Here is a 24,679-nt window from a genome sequence, read left to right on the forward strand (position 1 = left end):
ATTACAACGATTTAAATCTTCAAGTTTATAATACTATAAATATCGAGTTTAAATCTACATGTGAAATATAAGACAAAATATTCCAGAAAATTGTCGTATTGCATAATATTTTGATCAACATCTTTTGTTTCAGTGATATAATTTGAAATAGACATTCTTCATTTACATAAGTGTGATTTACATTATTTTACTCATGTTTTCTTCAAAAATATTCATAATTTTAACTTAATATCAGGATTCAGAAAAAAAGTTTGAAAAAAAAACTCCAAATAAATTATAAATAATTTATGATTCATACTTCAGAAATAATTTTATTGATTCATAATGCTGTGCTTTGAATTGTGAGATCTAAACTAGTTTTCGAATTTCATTATTTAAATTTTTGATTTTCCAAATATGAATTTTGCAATTCAAATTAACATTTTTCTAAGAGTTCAGAATTGGAATTTATAATGAATAAATTAATGATTGAAAACTAAAACAAAAGAATGGCTTATTCTTAATTCTAAATTCATAACCCACAAAAATCAGAATTCGAATTCAAATTTGACAGTTTCGAATTTAGTATCATAAATATGAAACTAACAATTTTTGAGTACGAATTTCCGATCGTGAGTTTGTTCTTTTTCGAATAAGGGTTTAAAAAGAATGGAAAATTGTGGACCTTTTATTCAAAATTCACCATTGGAAGCTTAGTATTGTGAACAATTTTATAATTCCGATCTAAGAGTTTTGAATTCAGAAAAATAAATTGTGAACAAAGAAATATGAATCGTGAATATTGAATTATTTATTCTAAAATTTTATTCATCATTCGGATTTTAAGTTCAGATTAGTTAACTGAAATATAAACAGCAAATCTTAATTCGTATGGTTTTGAAATAATTCAAAAATTAACATCGAAACCATACACACTTGTGTAAAAGTATTATGTATGTATGTAAATTTTATGTTACAAATAAAAATCAAAAAAGATGCCACCGAAATTATTTTGCAAAATGAGGATTCTTAAAAATATCTTAAAACATTTCTGAACTAGGTCTCTGTAACTTTGAAAAGCTGAAAAACAATCAAAATGATGAAGAAAATGACTTAGCTATGAAATAGGTACGTAATAATATTCATACGTATCAGCACAAACCACCCTACGTAGCCATACGGGCGATTCCTTCAGTCTGCTATAGGAAGGCAGATTTCGAGAGCGCGGCCGAGAGAGCCATGGATTTTGTTCGATTTAAGCTCTCCCGGGGGATTGTGCTTGCTTGCTACAAAACGTTTGAAAATCTGGACGAATTCCGATTTCTTTTAGTAAATTCGGAAAACGTTGCTACAAATTTTTGAAAAACCACATAAACAGCATATCAATCGATTGTAGAGATTAAAATCTATCATTGGGTATATAAAAAGTGGGCTGGTTTGATGAAAAGTTTCAAGAAATCACGATAACAAAATGAGAAATGAGCGCATCATAACAGATGGGTTCGAAATTCACGATTTTTTTCTTGTTTTTATTCTCGTATTACGAATAACAGTAATATTTGAGATACTATGTGTTTTCAGTGAAAATGATGATCATGTTATCAAAATAAAACTAAAATTTGAATTTTGAAAATCTGTTTAATTATGAATGAGATACAGCGCTGCTAAGAAAAAATGTTACCTCTTTTGTAAAATGAGAAATTTTTTTTCGGTAATTCCAAGATCGCGACCAAAACTCCCATGGGACCTATAAATTTTTATATATGTTTAAAAGGATTTATTTTTCACAATTTCAAAACATATAATAAAAATTTAATACACCAACAAATACTGAAGATATAAGAATTTTAAAATGATGCCTTTTTTCTGTTCAAAGCATTCTATAAGTCATCTGCTAAGTCAAATCTATTTAAGTTTTACATATTTAAAATATTGATTAAATTACCTAAAAAATGAATCTAAATTCATAAATATCGGTCAAGATATGTGACCAGTGGAACGAATTCAATTTACTAGTCAAAACAGACGAAAAATAATTTGTTCAAAATTTTGCGAACGGCCTAGGAAGGTCAATCTAGGCAACTCACAAAAAGTTACAGTTGTTTGAGTTTGGAGTACTGACCGTTTCTCGACTTTGGGTCTTTAAGTGTCTGTTAAGTAACGAGTTTGTGAAGCTGGATTTGTCCTATTTGTCCCCAAGTTTTTAACCTGATTTTAAATTATGAAACCTGAAAATATGCTATTTTTAGTCTTAGGCTATCGTCTAGATAGGTTTGATTCATCAGGTAAAAGCTTATATTAATTTAATTTACATTGCATGAAAAGTCACAAAATTTCATACCATGACAAGCGTTGTTTGAAAACACTTTAAATTGCGATGCATCGTATCGAATAATTTGATAAAATGAGAAGATTTTTTTTAAACATGGATTTTGGCGAAAAACATGGACACTCAATTCAAACTGCTTCGACTGGTGTGACGACACATTTTGCAAACATTATTGGCACACTTACATATCTTGGGTTAATCGGGACATACAAAAAGTGTCAAGAATCCTCTGCGATCCTGTAAACATTAAAGATAAATTCCAAAACCATTTCATTTGAAACTGACAACATAAAAAGTGACTTTTCCTTTTTTTTAGTACTGAATGTTAAACGAAATGATGGTGATAGCTTTCTCAAAAACAACCTCCCGAAGGTTATAGAACATATGGACAATTTTCCGAAGCAACGCTACAAGTGACTATCTAAAATTACACGCTATAAAACACCAATTTATCATAACACCATTCATCAAACGACCGTAATCTCTTGCCCAGAAAGCCCGCTGCACGCAACAATCGAAAATGGGAGGGAATCCATGCAAAGCGTCAGAAATCTCTGCCCCTTGTAGCGCAGTCAGATTGTAACATTCTGTTAAAAAGTGCTTTCGGACCAAAAGAAGAATAGACATCCACCACAGCTAGAATCAGTTGAAAATCAAATTTGTATTCATGCCAAACCAGAAGGTCCCGGAATAACTTCCTACCGGTGCCTAGTCGGTATTCCATCATAAAAATCACGCATAAATTCCGCCTTGAATCCTGAAGTTGGCCATATGATTTCAATCCGACCGAGCAGCCTCCGGAAAGAGTAAAGTGCATTAGCCCGCGAACAATTGAATAGCGACATCTGATAAATTCTGACCCTAATCTTCTGCCTAACGCCTCTTCTTCTGGTTTCTGGCGGTAGAAATTGTGCACCCTCCGGTTATTTTTTTCCTGGCACCTTTCCGACAGCAACAGAAGAGGAAAGTCAGAGAAAAACGAACCCCTGCATTACACACGTTGAAAACCATTGATTAATTAGAATTTAATTTATTGAGTGGCACTTCGGCTTGCATTGGACTGTGTTACACTGCGAAGGGAAATGGTAGGGTGACTGGGTGATTTTTTTTTCAAGATAAAAGAAACGGGAAGCATTGGATTATCTTCGTCTCAAACTTGATACATGATTTTTGATTTTTGGCTCTTATAAGTAGGCAAGAAATCTTTCTCAACGATTTTTCACAATTTTTTTCAAAACGTTTGGTTAATAAATCGTTTTAAGAAATTCCTACACCTTATTTTTAATGTTATAATTTTCTAACCTGAGGATGCCGCACACTTGCCATAAAAAGTAACAATAAACATAAGTTCATAAGTTAGAAGTTTAGAAAAACGGATTGATGGCAACCCTACGTAAATCTCTAACAGGTTTTATCAATATCTAATAAAATTTCTGCTGTTGGGGTGTCCAGAAATCTATTATGTTTCCGATTTTGTTTCGTTAAACTGATACCGGGGATTAAGTTGTACCAGCAGAGAAAAAAAAATATGATAAAACACCAGATTCGTACACACCAGCTTTTTCCAACACACTTTAGGGCTCGAAAAATTTGCCCGATGGCGTAGTTTGTATTGTTGACATATTTTCGATAGCGGAAATTCTTCCTCACTGATTCTATCCCTCGTTGTGTTGTTTTGTTTTGGTTCCATGTCTGGATGAATTGTGGCAAATTGGTGCCAAATGAGTTTGACGTGACACTTGCCATAAGTGAGGGAAACCTCTGCTGATGATAGTAAATATTGACAACTGTTTGACATGTTGACTTGCTGTTTTAGTTGTTGAATCCTTTTGATACATTCAAATGAAAAATCAAATATAGAATCACATATAGAGTAAATTTTTAGAGGTTTTCATACCTTTTGGAGTTTCATTTTCGCACTTTTATTGAAACTGAAAAGGCCTTTACAAATCTCAATTCGGGTCCATGCTTGGCGATGCGTAAACAAATAAACTTCCGCCCGGAAGCTCACATCATACTGCACGCTCCATCAGAGCAACGAACACCAATATCGTCCACATGTCCGGGGAATATGGCTGCCATTGCTTTGGCCACGGCTACTCCCCCACCTCCCCTACTTCCGGTGGATTCGGCGCAATGAAGTTAGCTAGTCTTTACTGGAAGTGGAACCATTTTTCGCCCAACAACACCCCCACTCCTACTCGTTTTCCTAGTCTCGACTCGAGGTTGGTCTATCGAATCAAATCCACCTTTCATGTTCAACGGTTTCGGTACTGCGATCACCATCATCATTTGGACAAGTTTCCCCCTTTGTTGGCGTTTTATCCGGAAGGTGACAAAGGGTTCGGTGAACTTACCCCGGATGGAGGACCGTAACTGAAAGGAAGAGTAAAACATAAAACAGTTTTGATATCCACCACCAATCCAGAAAGTTGATAATCCAAACATGGCCGAATCCGGATTCGATGGCACCCTTGGGGATAGAGATTGAAAGGTTTTTCATTTTTGCCTTAATTCACTTTGGATTGATACAATTTCTTATTCGGGATTTTCGAATGAAATTTTCATGTGTTTGCTCAACCAATTACTCAAAGCACTGTCCATATTTTGTGAACCTAAACGTTTTGAACCAAAGACGTGGGAAGGCAGAGAAGTTACTTACTTACTTAATGATCCCGCGCCGATCCTCCGGTGCATAGGGCCGTGGTAAAAGACCTCCACTGTTGACGATCCGGAGCCAGCGTCTTCACCTGGTCCCAGTCAAGATTCTCGTCGACAGTTCGGATTTCAGCGGCTAGACTTCGCCGCCACGAGTTTCTGGGTCTGCCTCTTATTCGATGTCCTTCTGGATTCCAATCTAGCGCCTCTCTGCAAATCTCGTTTTCATCTTTCCGCGGCGTGTGCCCAATCCATCTCCACTTACGTTCCCGAATCTCGATTTCTAGCGCCCTTTGATGACACCGGCAATGTAGTTCCTCATTTGAGATCCAGTTGCCAGGCCACCAAGCGCGGATGATGTTCCGCAGGCAGCGGTTTACAAATACATACTTGCAGTTTTCGCGTCGTTACCGCATATGTGCACCAAGTTTCACACCCGTACAGCAATACGGATTTGACGTTTGAGTTGAAGATTCGGATCTTCGTTCGTAGAGAGATCTGGCGTGACCGCCAGATGTTTCGGAGACTCGCAAATGCGAAACGGGCCTTTCTGATCCAGGTTTCGATGTCTTTCCTGGTACCACCATCAGGCGTTATCTGGCTACCAAGATACTGGAAGTACTCCACTTTCTCAACTTGTTGCCCAGCTACCATGAAACTGGAGGGATTTGCTGTGTTGATCTCCATCGACTTGGTCTTTCCGACATTTACTTTGAGACCTGCTGCCTTGGAACTTTCGGTGAGGTCGTTGGGTTGTACTCCATTTACCCGAAAACCATTGCCCAGAATGAAAAATCCCCAGAATTCCAATCGCCAGAAAGAACCATTCCCCAGAATTTTTTTCTCCAGACGAACCATTCCCCAGAAAAATTTTCGCCAGAATGTACCATTTCCCAGAAATTTTTTCACCAGAATGAACCATTTACCAGAAATTTTTTCCCAAGAAGGACCATTGCCCAGAAAATTGAAAACATATATCCTTACTGGAAATTATTTAAAAAAAAGGAATTGTTACCAAAAAAAAATGGGGTTGCATAACTTTATTCTTTTGCGGCAAGGCCGCAACCAACGAGGATGAAGGGGCTGAGGCGGCACAAAGCCGCCGAAGCTCCCAAATCCGAGGAGGCCGCCGACCCGCCGTCGGAAGCGGCGGCCCTAAGACATTGGTCTAGGTCTGCCGGGGCTCCCTAGGTCTGCGTGAAAGCTAGGGGTGATCCCTTAGCCCCGTCCGCCACGCGACAGCGTGAAGGACAAAACGTCTTTCAAGTTCGAACGCGCAGCGTGAGGAGTCGGATACCAAAACGGTTTTTAAAGGACCATGGTAAGCATTGGATCAATAAAAGTACCCAAACCATAAACAAATCACAGTATTGGTTATAAAATAAATTTCGTTGGAAAATTTCAAAGTCGTAGTTTCATTTAAAAAATCATTTTGAAAAAATTAATTTCGAATCATATGAAATATTCAAGAATTCATTAGAAAAAAAAAACAAATAAAAATACTAGGAGAAAAAATCTGGGATTTGTGCCATTCTGGTAAATGTTTCATTCTGGGGAAAAAAATGCTGGGAAATGGTCCATTCTGGGAAAAAAATTTCTGGTAAATGGTGCATTCTGGGGAATTTTTTTCTGGGAAATGGTTCATTCTGGGGTTTGATTTCGGGTATTTGTCATTCTGGGAAAAATTCATTCTGGGCAATGGTTTTCCGGTAAATGGGATACAATCAGGTCGTTGAGTTTGCTCTGCATATTCGGTTGTGTTTGGGCGAGCAAAACAAGCAAAACAAGCCAGGTCAAGGTCGTTCAGTTGAAGTTAGCTTATGAAAATCATTGGAGAACAATATTTATTTTCATAACAAAGTACCGTAAACTGGGGGAACTTTGATCAGCGGGGTAACTTTGATCAACATGAAATTTTCGCAGATACTTGTCATTAACTAAGTATGAAGTTAAAATATCTGAAAACTGTTTACTACGTTTGAAAGCCTGTAAGTTGAGTTACAAATAAGATAAATTTAGTATTTATTAAGATATTTTTAGTATCACTAAAAATATAATTTTAAAATCTTAAAATATCTGGTTTTTTGAAGGCTCACAAACAAACATCTCTCCTGATCAAAATTAAGCATTTAGGAGCAGATGGGTTGTTTAATGTGAAAGTTCAACTATTTTCTTGGTTTAAGTTAAGTTTAAGTGTTATTTTTATGATCATTCTAAGATAATTTTTGGATAGTGAAAAAAAACGGTCATTTTCCATGAAAAAGCCCATATAGAAAACATGCCTAAAACCCCTATCAAATGGTTTAGATTGATGAAAAAAAGAACATGGGAACAGAACGAAGACTTAGAGAATTGCATAAGGGCAAAATTTTATTTGTTTTTAAGGCCAAAAAATATGGAAAAATGTTTAAAATTTTTGCCCCTAAATGTATGCAGCAACATTGTCCATCTTTCTGGTATATTTGTTTTTGAAAGAAAACGTTGAAAAATTCAATTGAGTCCAAACAAAAAATTACTGTTATCGATGTTTTGAGCCTTCTGTGCTTAATGGCATCAGAACAATAATTTTGAAGATGTTGAGATACGTTAAAACCATTGTGATCAAAGTTACCCTGAAACTCGAAATCTGATTTTGTAACATACATTTAATTATAACCACCATTGTCGTTTGAATTTACTGCAATCAATGATCATGTTTAATACTCCCCACCTCAGTAAGGGTTTTGAAGCTTTTAGGTATTACGAAAAAGCAACCCCTTCCAAAATATTAAAAAATGAATGAAAAAAGTGATCAAAGTTCCCCCAGTTTACGGTATTTTAATTGCGAAACTTGATCTAACTCTATGAATTAGAACTTATTCATATGAAGCAATAGAATTGGTTAGTATACTTGTTCCCCGAGAAATTGGAGAACGGTAGCCATGGACCGAGTGAATTTCAGAAATCATGTTCGTCAAGTTATGTCGTGAGATGGAATACTATGTAAATAAAAATAAATAACTAGTTCTCAAGGGTGTTTAAAATTGAGCTTTGCCAATTTATCTCTGAACGAAGTTTTTCTGTAACTATGAAACTAAAATCAAGTAAATAAATAGAAAAAAAAATAAACAAATAAGTATGCGGAATACATAAGCCGAAACCACGAATCATGTTTTTAGAATTCTTATTTACTACCGAGTCAACCTTTCATTTCAAGATTATTTTTTTAAACCAACTGTTTAAAGTTAGAAGTGATATTTACATCCACAAAAAGACGATTTTTCACTTTTTTCATCGTTAATTCTTGCAAATTAGTAACTTTATGATACGAAGGGTTAAAATTTAAAAAAAATTTTTTTGTTTAAAACTGGAAAAATTTTGATTTTTAACAAAAGCTTTTCCAAGCTTTTCAAGGAAATTTTATTATAATTCATGAAAAAAGTTGAAAAAAGTACTTATCGTTTTTTGTAAGAAATATTTCTACTTTATTCTTGGTAGCGGAGATATGGGCATAATGGCCGCCTTAAGGAAGACGCATATTTAACCATAGGAAACAGCTGTAATATGTGAGTTACGCCTTTGTTTCGTGTTCAGACACTAAAAAACTCTATTTACTTAGTAGCTGAAACTTGAAAAGTAGATAAAATCGTCAAACTTCAACTCCATGGAGCTCTTTTAGAGGCAGATCAAAAAGCATCTGAAAAACAAAAATTTTCGGAAACAATTGGAAGCTGGGAAATAGCTTTTAACGAGATCTGAGTGTGTACTATATCTACATCGTCTAGAATAGGCGTCGCGACGCTAACATGTACTCGAGAATACCGAATGTGGTTATTCTCGATGCATGATTTGATAGTTGTTGTTATTTTTAGTGCAGATTATACTTTATTATTTTACTTTCGAATTTCGTGCTTTAGGCTACCAAGAAACTATTCTTGATTATATCTATAAAACTAGCTCAAACAAAAAAAAATCAAAAAAATTAAACTTTTTTACAACACACTTTAGTTTATTTTGTTCGATTTGGCAAATAAAGTAAATAAACTCGGGCAAAATCCGGGCTTTTTTTAATGATATCTGGGCAACCAGGCCGGACCAGAATTTTCCCTAATTTTGTTTATTGACCGTGAAAAACGGGGATCTGTTTGAAATCGGCCTTCACATATGTTTCGTCGTCCATGATGCAGCATTCAACTTTCGTCAGCATGTTAAGGTACAACTTCCTGGCACATCTTAGCCACATTCCGAACGGACGCGTTCGGGTTTCGGTTGAAGGCCCCAACTACGCGGTTGTGATGTTTGGTGTTGTACGGAATATTTTTTCCTTCATTTCTGGGCTTCCAATCGGTTGTCAATCGTTTTTCGTACCGAACAGAGAAATTCGCGATTCCCAACGTTTTAACGATAGAACGATGTGAGAGATCCTTGCTCTCGTGATGAATGCGCAAGTTTTTATCACGCACGAGCTGTTCTTTCGACTCAATTTCCGCGAGTTTTGATCAAAGGACTTTAAAACTTGCAGGATGTAAACAATGCACTATGAACTAAATCCACACAAATGTTCATTAAATTCTACTCAACGGTTTAAAAGTTAGAGTAATTTTATAGTGTGCAATTTCATCGTGGACACCCTTTAGGAATGTTTCTATGATTTTTTGGAACTCCTCTCTCCTTCCAAATGGGGAAATAGGAAGCGGGGAGGGCTGCTTCCATACAATTTTTCGAACAATTCAAGAAATAATCAAGCAAACGGAACCAAATTTGGCATGTGAGGGTATATGGATGAGAAGAATATTTTAAAGATTTCTTTGAGACTCCTCCCTTTTTCCAGAGATGAGATAGAAAAGGCGGAGGGGCCTCCCATAATTTTTTTTTGCAAAACTCGAGAACTTATCAAGCAAATGGAATCATATTTAACATGGGTGGTTATTTGGGTACGAGAAAGGTTTCTATGAATTTTTGGAACTCCACCCTCTTCGATTGGAGAGATATAAAGGGTAGGGAGTCTTCCATATAATTTAATGCATTTTTCGATAAATAATCATGCAAATAACTCCAAATTTCACAAAGGAAGGTATAAGGTTACGAGTCAAGTTACTAAGATGTTTGAGACCCATCTGACATTGCACTGGGGGTATAAGAGGGGGAGAGCCAAATCAAATTTATCATTGAAGTATATTAGAGTACGAGAATTGTTTTTTTTTATGTTTCGAGACCCTCTCTCCAACATAAAGAGAGGAAGGAGGAGGAATGTTGTCATACAATGTTTTTGGATCACTCGAGAACATATTATTCAAATAATATTGCAGAAGCTATTTGAGTAGATTTTTTTCCAATAAGTTTTTAAGGCTTCTTCCTCCTTTCACTGATTCGGTAGGAAGGGGGAAGAGGAGCTCGCATTTTTATTTTAAATAACGCGAGTGCTAATCTAGCAGATGGAAATTTCTTAGGCCTAGAGTGATGTAACAAATTTCAGATTTTTTTTTAAGCACGTATCTGTGCTGGACTATTCCGGGCAATTTTTGTGAAAAACCTTACACAAATCGCATTCGATTTCAATTCCATCCATCCAAAAACAAGCAATATGCGTGAAAATTTGAGAAACATTATTTGCATAAACGAAAAATAAACGAAAAGAGAAACATGTTAAAAAAATATTTTATTTTTAAATTTTTTGTCGAAGCACATCAGTTAGATTTTTACATTTTATTTCACATATTTTTTTTATATCGATGTACATTAGAGCTCTTCAAAAATCGTTTTTGGACCCAAAAATCAAAACTTTATCATTTATTTAAAGATTCTAGCTTAGTTTTGCGAATAAAATCTCAAAAAATCCGGGATAACATCAACATCAACATTCTGGGCAGGTTCGGATTTGTCTTGAAATTTTCTCAAAGTATCCGGGCAAGCCTGAATAAAATTAGAGTGTCCATTTTCCCGTTCCCGGGAGTCGGGAAATCTGGAGGCCTGTTTCCCGGGAATTCCCGGGATCCATACTTCGATTCAAATGAACATAGCTTAACGAACTTTTCGTGCATACAAGCCTATAATTTGTTCAAAATTTAATCTCTTCACAATGTTTTTTTAACTTATTTTAAATCACTATTTTTAAACTGTTTTCAACAATGATAATTTAAAAACAGTCTAACGAATCATAAAATAACCTGAATAAGTCAAATGAAGAATTTATCCATGCAATTAGGGGTTGATATAAAAATTATGTTTCTATTTGTTTGATTATTCCAATCTTTTTTCGTTTTTCTGAAAACTTTACATATTTGCTCTTCATATGAAACCAAATGACCTCCAAATGGCTGCAAAATGTCTACTGCCACAGGATTCGGCATATTCTCGATGAATTTTTTATGACAACATTTTCAAAAAGAACAATAAGAATGATTCCGGAGGCTTTCAGGCTTTTCCAAAGAAATAATTTCATACATGTCGGTAATTCCCGGGAATGAAACTACGATTTCCGGAAATCTGGAATTCCCGAATTTTTCAAATTCCCGGGATAAAATCGGGAAATCTGAAATGCTTAGTGATATAGGACTATATTCCACTGGAGGCGTGCCAAATATCTGACATGTTTGTTGATACTTATTTTTAAATACCTTTAACTGGGGGAACTTTGATCAACATGCATTTTTTGCAGATAATTACCATTAAATAAGTATAAAGTAATAATATCTGAAAACTATTTACTTCGTTTGAAAGCCTACAAATTTAGTTACAAAAAAGCTTAATTTGGTTTTTTTCTCCTGATCAAATTTAAGCATTTATGAGCAAATGGGTTGTTAAATGTGAAAGTTCAACTTTTTTCTTGGTTTAGGTTTAGTTTAAGTGTTATATTTAGGGTCATTTGATGATAATTTTTTGATATTAAAAAAACGATTATTTTCCATGAAAAAACCAGTATAGAAAAAATGGTTTAAAACCCTATCAAATGATTAAGTTTGAAAAAAATAACATGGGAGCAGCGGAAGGACTTAGGGAATTGCATGAAGGTATAATTTCATTTATTATTGAGGCCAAAAAATATTGAGTTATGTTTAGGGGAGAATGAGGATACTTGATCCCTGGGGATATTTGATTACTTAGCTATATCTCGAAACTGGAATGTCTTACAAAGATCAAATGTTCTAGAAAATTGTACCAAAATGAGCAAAATAACAATGCTTGTAGTTTAAAATTTTTCAACAAAATAATTGTTTGAGTAATTGAACTTTGTTTGAAAAATTTCACAAAATGTAACTTGATGATCTTTTTTCAAAATGAACTTCATAATGCCATATTTTTTAAGCAATGGAAAACTCTCAACTTTTTCCAGAAGAAGTTTTCTTAAATGTTGGTTATGGGTATAATTGATCCCCTAGAGTTGAGTACAATTGATCCCCCTTCCAAACGGCATATTCTTCTTCTGAATTGATCGTTATGATTGCTGATTACGAAATTACTAATATTTATCCAAAAACTAATATTTATCAAACAATTGTCTGAAGAAAAGAGCAAAAATAATTAATTTTCTCTTAATTATAAAAAAAGCGCCTTTAAGTATGCAATGTTATTAGCGTTGAGACAAAGTTATAGAATTTTCTTCTTATGTCTGCTACAAATTGTGAAATTAGAACAAACATGACCAAAATAGTCAATTAATATTCTATCTTGGGGTTTTGTTTGATTTTATACAAGGATTAGGGCTTCCTGAATAAAAGATCAAATCTCCTTCAATAGGGGATCAAGTCTCCCCTAACTTCAGAAAAATCGCAATTTTTTTACTCCCACGAAAATGCTTCTAGTTCTTCAACGGGTTCAAGTATCGTTCTAATTTTTGGAGCATAGAAACTAGAAGTTACAAGCTGTCAGAAAATGTCAAAGACGGCGAGTTGCTAAATTTTTCCAAAAAGATATGGTGAAAATAAGAAAAGGGGATCAAGTATTCCCACTCTCCCCTATAGTTTTTGCCCCTAAATGTATGCAGCAACATTGTCCATCTTTTGAGTATATTTGTTATTGAAAGAAAACGTAGAAAAATTCAATTGAGTTCAAACAAAAAAATACTGTTATCGATGTTTTGAGCCTTCTGAGCTAAATGGCATCAAAACAATAAATTTGAAGATGTTTAGATACGTAAAAACTATAGTGATCAAAGTTTCCCCGAAACTCGACGGCTGGTTTTAAGAAACATTTAATTATAACCTCCAATGTCGTTTGAAATTACTACAATCAATGATCTTGTTTAATACTTCTTACCTCAGTAAGTGTTTTAAAGCGAAAAAGCAACTTTTCTAAAATATTAAAAAATGAATGAAAAAAGTGATCAAAGTTTCCCCAGTTTACGCAGTTTCCCATCAAAACGATGAATTGGTTTTTAAAACTGAAATTTCATATGGAAAATAGGGGGGAGGAGGTTAAAGATTGCAATTGCTTTCCAACTGAGCTATATCACATTATCACAAGCCTATATATGCCATTAATGATAATGCAATATAATTGGAAAAACGGTGTAAAACAAAATTCCAAGTTTCAAGAAAATGATTTTTACAATCAAACTTTTTTTAAGATTATTTCAAAACAAAATACTTGACTATTGTAATGATTATTTCATGAATGATTGCTCACGAGCACCTATCTAAGTGTGCTCAATTTTGGTAATAAATCTACTATTCTCTAACATCAATTTATTTCATTCAATTGGGTCCTGGATTCGGTGGCAGGAGGAACACGCTATCCGTGTTCATGAACGAACCGTCGAACAGTTGAGTCCGTAATCCGTATAACTTTTCCACTTGTCCAATCCGGCCAGAAGCAGCCAAACGACAGTATGTATCCATACGACGAGCCAGAAGATACACCACTAAAGCCCAAACCACACAGCACAAATATCAAAATATTGAATCAAAATTTATGTATACAACAACGGCGGGATTAGGTGGGATTACCTTCCTATGATTTATGGGATTCCACCCACTTTTGCTGCTAGCCGGGGACCCGGAACACATTCAACGATTGAAGCTACACCTAAAAACGGTTCCAACGTTCTATGGGTACAGAGCCAAAGTGACTTCACCGATGATGATCGTCTCCGGTACAGAATCTGGAGCTCCCGGCTGAGGGAAGTTATTTTTGCGAATGTCACATTTCCCTGGTCAAGGGGCGGGAGGAGGATTATTCGTTTGACGGAATCGTTCTGGCTCCCGTAGCACAAATTCAAACCGAAACACCCGAAAAAATACCGTTTTGGTATACGCTTCCCGAGATTCGAGGCGCGCTTCCTGCGCTGGAATGACAAATTTGAGTTAGTTTTTATGATGGGACATAAATCAGCAATGTGATTCCACCGAGCAGAAGTGTCCCCGGACTTGAATCCCCAGCCTCGGGAGCCTCGGGTGGGACATAAGCGCTGCTCATGAAGTGCTTGCGGCGGCATTTGCGCTGATGATCTGGACGCGCGGCGGGCAAACCAGCGCCATTTGTTCGACATATATATTATGTTCCGGGGCTTTCGCCAGTGATTGTGATTTTCCGGCAGGCTTTCCACCATATTGTGAAGCATAGGTACACAGACTTCAAGGTGTCCCTTGGAGGACAATCATTTCCGTTTCGATTCCGTTCCTGCCAGCTAGCTAGTAAGCTGGGAACGCAGGTGAGATTTTCGGAATCATTCGCTTTTAACTGCCGCTGTGTCGTATTGAGGATTTCGAGAATTATGGTTGTCTGGTAATTGAATCATAATACCTGATAGGGTGCTTTGGTCCAACTTTGGACAGTTTATTTTGATTAAGCTGAAACGTGAATTATGCTTTTCGGAGAGTTTCTGAGATAATTCACGTGGAAAAAAGCATGTTTTCCAAAACCATGGAAAACCTTATTTTGCAAAACTATTTTGTTTTACAAGAGGACTCGCTAGTCAAATCGTAGTGATTATTTCTCTTTAGTTTTACTAACCGAAATTAATGATTGATTGTGAAGAACTGAAACCGCTTATGAGGAACACAATCACAGACTTGAAAAGTTATTTAAAAAAATCTTGGTCCAATAATATAAATTCTGTACAAAATGTTAGCAAATAGTTAATTAAGCAACAAGTTGCAAAAAGTGGAGGCTTGTCGGGTTGAATAATTATATCGAGTACTGAAAAAAAAACACATATTTTACATCGAGCCTTCTATTCAAAATAGTACCAGCTTTAGTTAGTTGTTTAATCCTGCCGCTAAATTTTGATCGCTCTAGCGAATTACAAAGTTCCGCTAATTCGAAACCTCTTACTGCCATTTATATGTTTTAATCTCACGAATTATGTTAAAGTATACTTTTTGTCGTTTGTCCAGTCAAGGAGACATTGAGTATCATTCTTACTCCTATATGCGCTCCAAGTGAAAATTGTCATTTCGAATGGTCTCAGTGTAGAGGTGCGTAACACAGGTTACTGGTTTTTTTTTCTTTATTAGCACTTCTTTTGCGATTATATAAATCCATGTGCTTTAGATGCGATTTCAAGATAAGTGAATAATTCAAACAATAATAAAAAAAAAACTCAACTTTAATTTGTGAAGTGCTCAATAATTTTTTTCTTAAAAACTGCAAACGAATTTTCTAACTTTAGAGAATTGGGAAGTACATTCTGATACTCACACCTCACACCTCTAACATAAAATGAATTGCTGTAAGCAGTGATGATAAATTTCGCCCGCCACGCTTGACCCGACTAGTTTTGTTTCATCAAACGACTGGCACTGTTCTCAATTGACGGAGCCTCACTACTCGCATGACGGATAAAGCACGACAACAATCAACATTTCTCCATCATCGACTAGCGAAGCTCCTACACAAGGTCAAAATTTCTCCTGAGAGTGACTGGCAAATCTCTTCACACTTCGATCGGCTGCTGACGGCAGGTACGACTAATTGAACGACTTGCTGGCAGAGAGCAACAATAGCAATAAAAAACTGAAAACGGGCTTGCTGGCAGAAGCAACAATAATAATAAATTCTTTTCTTTTTCGTCTTCGGTCGTCTTCGGCTTGCTGGCAGGAGCAACAATAATAATAAATGCGTTTCTTTTTCGTCACCGGTCGTTTGAATGCGATTGCTTGACTAAGTCATTCTTTTAGCTTCAAATGACTGGGGAATGAATGACTGGCAAACGAAGTGACTGGTCGTTAAGGAACAGTCAATTGAGTTTGATGGACCAAGAGGCTTCACTGTCACAGCTTCACGCCTCATGACGATGACTTTTGCCAAGCTTGGCTGTAAGGCTCTTAACTTGACGAGGAATGACGAATTTTAATGCTCTTGAATTTCTGAGTTGAGATAATTCAATGTAAAAATATGTAGGTTTCTTACTAGGGAACAAATTCGGTTTAACTTGAAAGCAAATCTCACGCAAGAACTAAGAGCAACACGAAGTTTGTTAAGAAGCGCTTGAGAAACCTGGAACAGTAAAAAATCGCAGGTGCTAAAATGGGGAAATATCAATGCCTTATACTATATTTGTTTTCTCCACTCGTGGAGTGTTCCACCGTACCCGATAAAAACAAACACAAATCGTCGCCAGTGTATTGCTACCTCGCTCACTCACACGCTCTCTCGCAACACTGGCAAAATTATCGGTGGGCCACCGTCCGTAAGCAGCACTCCACCAGGTCAAAACCAGTGCAACACCGTCCGAATAAACAAACAGTTTGACAGCACCTAGTGGTGCACTAGGGCAACACTAGTGCAACACTCGGCATAAACAAATACACTATTAAAAAGTTGTATCTTCGAAACAGTATTTATAAAGATTTTGTGATGACGAAGGGTTATTAAAGAATTGTATATTTTCCCACACTGTTGGAGTATTCACGAATACCATTTGAAATTAATTTGTACTTTAAAACCTAAACTTACGGCTTCTAAGACAAGAGTCACAGTTGTATTGCCAATTTTCGGAACTATTTGCATCGAATTCTTTTTAAAGGGTGATACGGTCAAAATTTGGTCAAGGGAAAACGCGTGTAAATCGGTGAAATCGTTTATTTAAAAAATCAAATTAAATTTCTTTTTCAAGTTTAATTAGTATAAAATTCAGGAAAAATATTCAATTAGGCTTCCGCTTTTCCAAATCCAAATGCCGGGCCTTACGCTTAACTCCTGCCATCAGATTTTGTACAGCCACCTTGTCCACCTTCTTCGCCGCAGAAAGTCAGTTTGCCTTGACCTGCTGCTCGCCCTTAGCACTTTTTATGGTCTTCTTTAGGTTCCGCTTGACAAAAGCCCAGTATTTCTCAATTGGGCGGAGCTCTGGCGTGTTGGGAGGGTTCTTTTCCTTGGGAACCACCTGCACGTTGTTGGCGGCGTACCACTCAATGGCCTTTTTACCGTAATGGCAAGATGCCTAATCCAGCCAAAACAGTACAGAACAACCGTGTTTCTTCAGGAAAGGTAGCAGACGTTTATTCAAACACCTTTCACTTAAATTTATTGATTGACAGTCTCGGAAGCTATGAAAATGCTGCTTTTCAAGCCACAGGTACAGATGGCTTGCCAAACCAGATATTTCTTCGCGAACTTTGACAGTTTCATGTGCTTGAAAATATCTGCTATCTTTCTCCTTCCTTTTGCCGTATAAAACTCCTGTCCCGGAAGCTGCTTGTAGTCGGCTTTGACGTAGGTTTCGTCGTCCATTACCACGCAGTCAAACTTCGTCAGCATCGTCGTGTACAGCCTCCAGGATCGCGTTTTGGCCGTCGTATTTTGTTTATCATCGCGATTTGGAGTCACTACCTTCCTGTAAGTCGATAGTCCAGCTCGTTTTTTGGCTCGATGCATGGTTGTAGACGATACACCCAGCTTATTTGCGGCATCTCGGAGAGAGAGGTTAGGGTTTTGCTTGAAACTACCGGCAACTCTCTTTGTCGTCTCAGCGGCTTCCGGTTTTCGATTTCCCCCCGATCCAGACTTGCTGGTTTTTGACAAACGGTCTCCAAACAATTTAATTACATTTGTAACTGTTTGGGCAGACCATTTCGGATGGTAAAAACAAGACTTGATTTGTCGACTAATGAAATAGGAAGAGGCATTTCATTTTATCTGAAGTTATAATTACACTTTTTGGCGCCCTAATTCTTCATATTCTTACCTAAACTATGACAAAATGGCAACACTTTACAATGAATATGTAGCGAGAAGGTCAAGGGGTATGGAAGAATAAACTGTAATATTTGAATTCAAGGTGACCAATATGAACGAGATTGAACAGTAACGGTTTATTTGGGAACTTTTAGCGATTTTGCCAGCTTTGCGTGCGAAAAGTTCGGATTTTCGCGATATGCGAGCAAAATTAAGATACGCGACTTTTCTTCCTTGGACGGCATTTTGACAACTGAAGAGTGAATCATAAAATCATAATCACACACACACACACACACACACACACACACACACACACACACACACACACACACACACACACACACACACACACACACACACACACACACACACACACACACACACACACACACACACACACACACACACACACACACACACACACACACACACACACACACACACACACACACACACACACACACACACACACACACACACACACACACACACACACACACACACACACACACACACACACACACACACACACACACACACACACACACACACACACACACACACACACACACACACACACACACACACACACACACACTCACACACACACACACACACTCACACACACACACACACACACACACACACACACACACACACACACACACACACACACACACACACACACACACACACACACACACACACACACACACACACACACACACACACACACACACACACACACACACACACACACACACACACACACACACACACACACACACACACACACTCACCTTTAAAATGAGGGGTGTTCAGGTTAAAATTGAAAGAAATACGTCAAGTTGTAATTGACCAAATTTTTACCGTATCACCCTTTATTCAGCCGAACTGCATGTGATTTACTAACATTTAACGATAAATCGTTTCTAATTGACCAAGCATGTACTCTCTGGAGATCATCATTGATTCGAACATTAATGCACCGTTCTGTTCAAGTTTGTACAGTCTGAAAAAAGCTGAACATCATCTGCAAAAATATGTATTTGAAAATATTTAAGAATTTTTGGAAGATCAGAAATATACAGTGTAAAAAATATGAGTCCTACAATTGATCCCTAAGGAACTGCAGAAATGATTGGAAGCGGGCGTTGAATATCGAGCGTTATTGAGAAGAGTTTGAAAACGATTAGTGAAATACGAGTTTATCAACAAAATTGCTGAAAATCCGAAACCAAAATTTTCTGACAGTTTCCTGCAATGGACAGCGTGATGAATCGTGTCGAATGCTTTTAAGAAATCTAGAAGAATCATAACAACAGATTAAGACTTGTCGATGACTAAACCTATGTCATCTAATGCTTTTATCATAGCTGTTTTTGTGCAGTGTTTTTTTCGATAAACAGATTGGTATGTAGTTATAAGTTCGTTTTGTGATACATAATCTCAAATTTGAGGGTTTTTAAGATTTTTCCAAATGTCCAACGAATTTAAATAAATAAATAGGGTTTCTTCTTGATTGGGATTATTTTAGAGTTTTCCCATATTTGAGGGTATTTTCCAGAAAATAATATTTTATTAAAAATATAGGTTAAAAAGCTTTAAAATGTCTGGAAGAAATCGTTTGATGAATCTAAGAGAAATTTCATCTAACCCGATTGCATCAGATTGGATGTTAAAAATGTAGTTTAATACTTCATACTCTTGAACTTCGTGAAAAAAGGAACCCCCGGTTGATAAGAAAATATTTGTATTTTACATGTTATTACAAGTGAATACTTTGGAAAAAGCAGGATTTACTTCTTCGGCTTGAAAACCATTTGACGGTTGGGAGCATGTTTTAACAATTCTGGTGTTTTTCAATATTTTCCAAAACGCTTTTGATGGTAGTTTAAGATCAAAATAACTATTGAAGTAATTTCTAATTGCATTGTAAACGAGAATATTAACACGATTTCGAAGTCTTCTATAAAAGGCAAGATGTACGCTAAGTTTCTATCTACGATTGCTTGTTGTATACCCACTTGGATTAAACCAACGGCTATTTTTCGGTTTAGTTTTACCATGACGTCTTGGTACGCATTCCTCAAAACTATTGCCATGCCAATATTTATGTTGAAAAAGTCTGACATGATATCAGGATCATTCATACTACAAATTAGATTCCAATCAACTGCATTAAATTCTTGAATCAACATGTCTTGATTTATTCTATTGTAGTCGCGATAAGAGTATGTTTGAATTGTACGAATCGAGTTAAAATCTAAGGAAGCTAAAATTAAATCATGATTTGAAAGCTCTGGCAACTCTATTTGGTTAAATTTGAGAGTTTTAATAATATCGTTCGTTAAAATGAGATCTAGTTTTGACTGCCCAGAACGATGAAAATATCCCATCTATTTAACATGAAATCGTAAAAGAAATGATAATCCAAATCGACTAGTATGACATTTTCAATAACCACCGTAAACACGTTGGTATTGAGTGATTTTCTATCTTTCATTTACGACAAGCTTTTACCAAAAAAAGTTAAATTGGATAGTTGTTTAGTCAACTCGTAGATATGTCTCCAAAAAGTTTAGAATATGCTAATTCGACATTACGATTTGAGCTATCTAAAAATTAACTGATTTACGATAAATGGGCGGTTCTCCAATTGAACTTCTTTCCGGCCTCTTTCTTTCTTCCTTTGACCGGTTCGTAATAAGAAAATCTCACCCATAGAACTATAGTGTGGATCATATCAACTGATGAGTTTGCATCGTGGTAAGATATCGGACAGCGAATTCAGAGGACTGGAGTTCAAATCTCGGTCGAGGATTTTTTTTCCTTTTACTTTAATTACTTAGAATCGTTTATTTTGCTTATCGTTTGGAAATCGAATCGTAAAAACGTATTTTATTGGCACAAAAATAATCACATTTTGTTAATATCGACACAGCTGAATCCACCAAATTGCCCTCAAATTAAGTGGGCAAAATTAATCAATACCATGACTGAAAAAAGTATGCGACGACCGATGGGAGATACCAATATTTCTCATGAAAACATAAAAAAACGATAAATATTTATTTTCAAAATTTTCCTTGAATTATCATAAAGTGACCTTTATTTCCTTCGTAGAAAACATTTCGATCAAACGAATGATTTTTTTAGATACACACATTCGTAACTGTCTCATTTCTAAATGAACTAAGCTTTAGTTGTGGTCCTAAGATTCGTTTTATTCGTTTGACAATTAAAAACAAGCGCTTAAAAACGCTTGTAAAGTCTCTATTAATGTGAAAAGCTTTGCTAATGTAAACAAATTTCGTGACAAGAAGTCTTTTTAAAAACAACTGTACAACGAGAGTAAATTCTCAAAATTTTTTAACATTACAAAAATAACCGTCGGTAATAAAGAACGCTTCACTGTTTTTAGAAAAAAAATTCAAATTGTTTCACTGTATGAAAATGTGTTCCAAAAAATTTATTTGAGTTAATTTTTAATTTTTTTTTATTAAATTTTATTGTTAAATCATTATTCGCCCAATAGAGGCGCATTTACATATGCTCTGCAACAGCAATTGGTAGTGTTTAAGAAAATACCTAGTGCTCAAACTGGAAAGTTTTGTACATACCAAGGCTGTATGATCAATCCACATTCTACGCGCTTGTTCAGCTCACAAGTTATTTTTAAACGTCCTTTTCTTGAATCAAAAAATCTCAAACTTATCAATATTTTTTTATAATTCAAATTACATTAAACCAACCGGATATATGAGAAAAATTGTTATAAACAAGTTCAATAGAACTTGAAAATCATTTTTTTTTTTGGAAATAGTTTAAATATTGACAACTTTTACAAAATAATAAGTTAAATTATATGAATTAATTTGTTATGAAATTCTTTTAAAACGTTTTGAAGCAAACAAATACCTCTTCATTATAAAGGAAAAAAAATTGTTAATATTCAATGGAGTTGTTTTAAAAAGCGAACAAAAACAGTCGCAAATGAGTGATTCCACGTCACAAAAAATGGAAACTTTTATATTTTTTTGGGAAACTTGGCCATAAAAAAAACTTCTTTGAAAATAATGAGACGATACTGAAACACCAAATTTTATAGGAATCTGTTGGAATCTAACTAAATAACAACAGCGCGAATGAGTGAATTCACGCCACAAAATTTGATTTTTGTAAAATTTTATTAGGGAAATGTGCTCTGAATGCTGTTTTGACCAGATGGTCGGATTTTTAATTTAGTTAATTTTTTTTTATAAGTTCGTTATTTTCAAATAAGAAAAAATAATAAAATTGAAATTTAAAAATTTTTTTCTGCTGTATCTTCAAATGAAGACTGTGAGGAACAGTATTCATTTATACAAATGATTTTTCAATATGTTGCTATTCAAGTGCCAGGCAAAATGAGCCAAAAGTTAGGAAAAATAATGAACATTTTTTATTGTACAAGTCGCTTTTAAAAGTGTATACAAAATTTGAAGGCTCTAAAGAATGGTTCAGAATAACTTGAAATTTTCACTCAGGGTTTAAAAGGTCATTAATAAAATTTAAAAAAAAAACTTGAAATTTTGTGACGTGGAATCAGTCCACTGTCCTGTTATTTTTAAACTCAGAGCATTTACGCCACAAATTTCAAGTGACATAACTTTGTACGTTGTTCTATCAAAAAATTACGCAAATCAAATAGTGAGTTAATTTTCGCTACAACTTATTTAAAGACTTCGATATCATATTTCCACAAATAGAACAGGAAATCAAAGTGGTATGTACTGAAGTCAAAAATGGTCAATTCTTGTCACAAAAGCAATTCTTCATAACTCTGATTTTTTAAAGACCAATTTATATTCATTTTAATAGCAATTAAATTTTCGACCATTCAACTATTTTTTTTTATTTTTAAGAAGATTGTTTGACTTCTAGAATGATAACAGTTCAGAAAAGTCCGGAAAAGCGATTTCATGACATGGTAGAATGTGCCGTTAGTACTTTTTAAAATAAATAAATTAAAAAAATCTTTGACGTCTGACAAAATCAATAAACTTCGAATTATTTTTACTTTTCTTAACTTTTGTCCTCTTTCCTACAACTATCCGAACCTGAACCACCTGAGCCCCCGTCTCGTTGGTACCAAACAAAAAATCGAATACGAGAAAATCAAGCCAAAATGCAATCGGATGATCCGGTATTAAGAACCGACCCTTCACTTCATTCCTGGCGAAAGAGTGCTTCCCGGCCATTCTGTCTGACCTGTAAATGTTCTACCATACACGCACGGGGAAGCGTTTCATTGTCAGCTGCCTGGTGTATAACTCTTCAACCGGACGACGGCTGAGGTGGATGATGAATGAAGTTTAACATGATTTCAACTAGGTACTCCGGATCCATTCGAAAGGGCCCTGCTAGAGGGTTGTTATCTCTTTTCGCTCAACTCACTGGGGTAGGTTTTAGGATGATGATGACGAGTGTAGATTCTCGGTCCATCTCCCAAAATACCGACGGGCGGGAGTAAATTTATCTCATTTAGACTTCGCCGAGCGAATCGGGCTGGCAAATTCGGAAGAGGGCTTAGCTGCATCTGGTATAATTTTCTAACTTCTGTCACTTTGATGATGGGATTTGGGCTTGAATTAATTTAACACAGTGTATCTCTTTTCTATGATTTGGCTTATGGAAATCAGATTTGTGAATTTTTGATTTGGTATTTTGAATTCTTGTCATGTTGTACGTGCAGTTTATTTTTGCTTAGTTCAAAGTTTCCCAAAAATAAAATTAATTTAGCAATTTTACCATATTCTGAAAGGTTTTTTGTTTCTTACAATTTTATTTGCAGATGTCAAGCCGGAACAGGAAACTGCACCGTAGATAAAGCCCACCGGAACCAATGCCAGGCGTGTCGACTGAAAAAATGTCTTTCCATGGGGATGAACAAAGACGGTAAGTTTATAAGTTAGGATCATACATAGAAGGATATTCTTGTTTTCAATTTCTTAATATTTGGAAATTATATTTATAACAATCCACTGATGTTGAACAAGCATAAAAATACGATTTTGGGAACTTTACACAATTCTGAAATCAATCACAAGACAGAATAAGCTTTTCAAAAAAAGGGATAGGGTTAAAATCTCAACTGTAGAAGCGTCAAATGACTCCTGAGACTTGAACATTAAATTTATTTTTAAACATTAATCACAATTGCTCATATTGGAGGATATTGGAACAAAAATTGATCAACCTCAATTACAAACCTACCTCAATATATTAAAGACCTTCCTTAGCTCTTTAATGCATGATGTTAAAGAAGTGTTTGAACACTTTCATGAATCAAAATATTAGGAGAAACACGTGAAGTTTCGAGGAATTTATTCACGAAAGTTGTGCTGAACTCATATTGATACCAATATGAGACATATGAATGAACATTAGAGTGCCCTAAATGCCCCGATATTTGAAAAAGTTATGCGCTGCAGGCTCAAATTGATCCTAGGCCTAGTACAAGATCTCATGCCAAATTTGGGCCAGATCGGATCACGGGAAGGGGTCGCTCAACGAGCCTGAAGTTTGTATGGGATTTTGAGACATTCTGTTCGGGAGGGACATCAAAAACCA

At 35.6% G+C, this 24,679-nt stretch overlaps 1 protein-coding gene across 2 annotated transcripts in view; it reads left to right on the forward strand.

The window, feature by feature from the left end:
- Positions 1–24,679, forward strand: part of LOC129747581 (photoreceptor-specific nuclear receptor-like) — a 171,506-nt gene that overhangs the window by 86,405 nt on the left and 60,422 nt on the right. For both annotated transcript variants that reach the window (XM_055741868.1, XM_055741869.1), the window contains exon 4: positions 23,901–24,004. In XM_055741868.1, coding sequence (XP_055597843.1) covers positions 23,901–24,004 — 104 coding nt within the window. The remainder of the gene's footprint in view (positions 1–23,900; positions 24,005–24,679) is intronic.

This window comes from Uranotaenia lowii, chromosome 2 (genome assembly GCF_029784155.1).
Source record: "Uranotaenia lowii strain MFRU-FL chromosome 2, ASM2978415v1, whole genome shotgun sequence".
NCBI classification, from domain to species: Eukaryota; Metazoa; Arthropoda; class Insecta; order Diptera; family Culicidae; genus Uranotaenia; species Uranotaenia lowii.